The sequence below is a fragment of the Amborella trichopoda genome, chromosome 1, assembly GCF_054954075.1.
Source record: "Amborella trichopoda isolate Santa Cruz 75 chromosome 1, AtrichopodaSantaCruz75HAP2 v2.0, whole genome shotgun sequence".
NCBI lineage: Eukaryota > Viridiplantae > Streptophyta > Magnoliopsida > Amborellales > Amborellaceae > Amborella > Amborella trichopoda.
The window spans coordinates 32,154,447-32,159,093 of NC_142336.1; the positions used below are offsets into that span (position 1 = coordinate 32,154,447).

General features: G+C 37.3%; 1 protein-coding gene across 1 annotated transcript; it reads right to left on the reverse strand.

Moving 5' to 3' along the window:
• Positions 1 to 219: 219 nt before the first annotated feature.
• Positions 220 to 1,791, reverse strand: LOC18428348 (ethylene-responsive transcription factor ERF061). The gene has a single exon (XM_006837383.2). It carries the CDS (start codon positions 1,348 to 1,350, stop codon positions 469 to 471), a length of 882 nt encoding a protein of 293 aa, XP_006837446.1. The 5' UTR covers positions 1,351 to 1,791; the 3' UTR covers positions 220 to 468.
• Positions 1,792 to 4,647: the final 2,856 nt, after the last annotated feature.

Sequence of the window (4,647 nt, forward strand, 5' to 3'; positions counted from 1 at the left end):
CAGGAACAAGCAAAAGCCTAAAAAATGCGCATCAAAATATATATTAATAAAAACATCAACCCTTGACCTTGATCAGCCGCTGCATAATAAGCATGGCCAGGCCACACTACCCTTCTTATCACACATTTATTGGAAAAGAAATGCCTTCTCCCTGCTCAACTAAGAAGCCAATCACTTCACATGAGGACAAATGTATACGAGAGAGAGAGATGAGATAAGGAGCCACAACCAAAGAGCCAATTATATATTATGAGACTATTTATTTTTCATACAAGGAGATTCTAATTACTCCTAATTATTAGATATTAAATTGGATAACTAGCGATGGGTTACGAAGTTCGAGAAAAAAATTCTGAATTTTGAGTCTTGTGAATACCGTGCTCACAATCACTCGATTTGAAATCTTAAGAATAAAAATGATTGTGACCGCCTTGTACTAAAAATAAATAAAACTAAAAACAAAGAAGACTAGGCAGCCAACACCTCCCATATCAACTCTTGCTCTAGAGAAGGCATCTTTGCAAGAAAACAATCATCCTCCATGTCCCCCTCCCATGGTGAAGAAGAACATCCATACCCCTCCTCAGAGAGTCCATCCCCAGAGCCCATACCACTCTCCCTACAACCCAACTCATCGTCCCCAGTGACCCCTCTCTCTTTCTCTTCTCCCCTCCCTTTCCCTACCCGCCTCCAAACCGCCTGCAGTTTTGCATCCACTGCCGCCTCCACCTCTCTCATCCCCCTCCCACCTTTCTCCCTGCTCATTGGGAAATTCAGCTTCGCATACTCCCCCCTCAATTTATAAGCCGCTCTGTCATATGCCCTCGCCGCTTCCTCTGCAGTCAAGAACGTCCCGAGCCACACTCTCATTCGCCTCTGTGGCAGTCGAATTTCCGCCACCCACTTCCCCCACTGTCTCTGCCTCACCCCTCTATACACCTTCCTTGTTTTACAACTAGGACTGCTAACTCTAACACTATTCTCACTAGAAGGAGATCTTCTCTGGTATAAAGAACTAGTGCTAATACCAGGACAAATGCATCCACTTGTGGAATTGGAGTTAGTGCTTATGTTGGCACAAAAAGAGGGATAATTGTGAGGCAAGAGCTGGTTTATGCTCTCTCTTTCTGGTTGCTTTAGCCAATCTCTTTGGCAAAAGTAGATAGAGGAGCCTAATGGCATTAGACCATCAGCAGAGCTAAAGCCACCATTGTCTGCGAGGACGGAATCAAGAGCAGTTTGCCCGCCGCCACGAAGCAGAATGTCCGACAGGGTGATTGCCGGATTCCAGTCATCTCCTCTGGGAAATTGGAATAGAGAAAGAGCATTTGCTTCAAGACTTCCCGTCATTGATGCTGGAATTCTCAGAGGATTTGAGAATTAGGGTTAATTTTGAAGCAAATTAAGCAGAAATTTCGAGGCAGCCAGAAAAAATTCACTGCGAATTGGGATTTTAGACAATGTGCTAGAAGCTGAGATCTTAAAAATGCTCTTCTTCCTTTTGAATCACCAAGACTGTGAAGAAAAAAAAGAAGAAGCTGAAGGTGCTAAGAGCCAAAGAGTTGGGGCTCACCAAAATCTTTGAGCAAAACGGAGGCAGAACGAACTGAAATTAGAGAGATAAAGGGCGGTAAAAAAGTCGCCGGAGAACAGGGAGAAATACGCCGGAGAAGCTGAATTCCGGCGAGTAAGGAGGGAAGGTGAATTGAAAGAGAAAGAGAAAGAGAGAGAGAGAGAGAGAGAGAGAGAGAGAGAGAGAGAGATTTTTGAAGTTGTGAAGGCTCTCTTCTAAAAGCCTTTCCATTGCGCTGGCTCATGACTCCAATTTATAGTTCCCAAATATTTTACCTCTTTTGCTTTTCCTCATCAAATATCATTTACTTGCCACTCTTTTTTCCTGGAACCGTGACAGAGTAACCACCATTAAATTCACTTGAAAAGCTTCGTACCGGTCGGTTTCCGTCTCTTAGGAATCTGAGATGATAATTACCATATTGCCCTTCATTTCTCTTAATAATATTTTAATGACCATGACGCCCTTGCCATGAAAATACCATAATTGTCCCCACACAAGAACAGGAAAAAATTCGATTGCATCGAATAACTATAACAAAGCCAATTTGAATGGACCAGAAAAAAGTTGATGTGCGGTCGCTATAGAAAGTAAGGTGTCACACCTTATGCTGTACAAATAAGGTGCACCTAAAACACCTACTATATAAGATTATTCGGGTCATTTAGACGTCGAGGTTTATGGATATAAGAAAAGGTGTGGTTTTTATAAGGTTGCAATCTTAAACAATCCAATTATGGTGCACCTTTAAATTTTATCATAATATATAATTTTGAAGTTAAATAATCTTATGATTATCTCAAAATCTATTATTATATCTCATTATAAAATTTTAAATTTCAAAAGTGGCTAAAATCAATTAGATCTATAAACATATGGAAATTTTGAAAATAGATGGTGTAGACAATATGTTGTAAGATGCACTATTTTTTAGACACAAAATCTTTTTATTTTTCATAGTCATACATCTCAATGTCGAGATGATCAATCACAAGGCTTTTCAACATTAAAGCAACCCTTTCGGATGGATTTTTTAGGTGCATATGCAATTCTACATTTTAAGGTTAGCAACCTTCTATAAACTTTTTCCCATAAGAAAAAGGGTATGGTTTCCATAACACTGCAATTTTAAACAATCCAACTAAGGTGCACCTTCAAATTTTATCATAATATATAAGTTTGATGTAAAATATTTTTAGGATTATCTCAAAATCTATTTTTATATCTAATTATAAAATTTTAAATTCAAAAAATGGTTAAAATCAAGTAGATCTATAAATATATGAAAATCTTGAAAATTGATGGGGTAGATAATATGTTGTAAGATGCAGTATTTCTGAGATTCAAAAGCTTTTTATTTTTCATAGTCATAAATCTCGTTGTCGAGATTATCAATCATAGGATTTTTCAACATTAAAATAACTTTTTCAAGTGGATTTTTGAGGTGCATCTGTGGTTCTACATTCTAAGGTTACAACCTTATATAAACTTTTTCTTAAGAAGAAAAGATTTCAAGGTCTAAACATATTTTGCGTTGAGGCATTACTTTTTAATCTAAAGCCTTGAACTAAGCGCACTTGTTAATTATAAACCCCATACTCCCCGCTTATTCAAGAGTATGAGAAGAAAGAATTTGGTCCTCCCCTCCGAAGGTCCTTTCTGTTCCCCTCAATCGTCAGGGCCTGCAACCTTTCAAAAAAATAAAGAAAAATAGATTCTAACATATATATTTTCGATAGATTATGGATAAAAGGGCCATCTAAACAGTCCCTTAATGACGTCACATTTGTAAAATTGGAACAGAAACACATGTTTAAGAGATGCAAGGGTAGTTTTCATTAGGGGTGTCAGCCGCGGCCTTTCAATGTGGTCCGGACCCGGTAGTCCACAATATAAAATGAAAAACACCTTTTTCAATCACAGTAGATACAAGCCATAAATGCATAAAAGCTAAGGCCCACACGTGGCTACAGATAAAATCGTACTACATTTTACAACTTTTGTCTTAAATGAAAAAAACTACGGGACTGAATATGTGCGCTCCATGTCGTCACTTTTTTTTTTTTTTTTGGTAGGCTATTAAGTGCCGGTATCTTTTTAAATTATTTTCAAATATGTCGTTTTAGTCCAACTTTTTGTCATTTTTTATTTAGCCGCTTGAATTAACTCGTACTTTTTAACAGGTATTATTTTTGGTCAATGCCACACATGACCAGTCCACCCAAATCTACTCCCTCTCATTTTTGTTGGTTATCACCATCATTGTTACTTTAGTTTTTTTTTGAAGTGAGGCCATAGGTTTCGATATCTTTTCGACCTACTTTCAAACACATCTTTTTGGACCTACTATTTGTCTTTTTCGGTCCTTCAACTTGAATTAACTCACACATTTTAACAGATATTGTTTTTAGTCGACGCCACACATGGCTAGCCCACCCAAATCTACTCTCTCATTTTACTATTTATTGATGTCACGCCTAAATTCTCTCGAATAGATTTTCATTTCAAATTCTATCCTTTATTGTCTTGTCACTCATCCATCTCAACATCCTCATCTCCGCGACACTAACTCTATGGGTATATTGTTTTTTGTCCACCTAACATTCTGCCTCATAGAGCAAAACTGATCTCACCGTGTCCTATAGAACTTGCCCTTCAGCCTCATTAGTATACGGTGATCGTATAAAATTCAAATTGCACATCTCCACTTCGCCCACCTAGCTCTAATTATGTGTATGACATCTTCTTCAATCTCTCTATTTACCTAGATTATCGACTCATGGTATCGAAAAGTATGGTCTTTTTTTTACTTCAATTTTAACTACTTCCTCATCTCTACTCCTATTATTATTAAATTTGCACTATATATACTTTGTCTTAGTTTGACTAATTTTAAAACCTTTGAATTCTAGAGCAACCCTCCAAAGTTCTAACTTTGTGTTGACGTCATTTCGGGTCTCATTAATAAAAAATATGTCACCTGTGAACAATATGTACCACAGTACCTTATCCTGTAGGTGTCTAGTTAAGTCAATCATATGTGTCCCATATTAATATCATAATTATTAAAATTT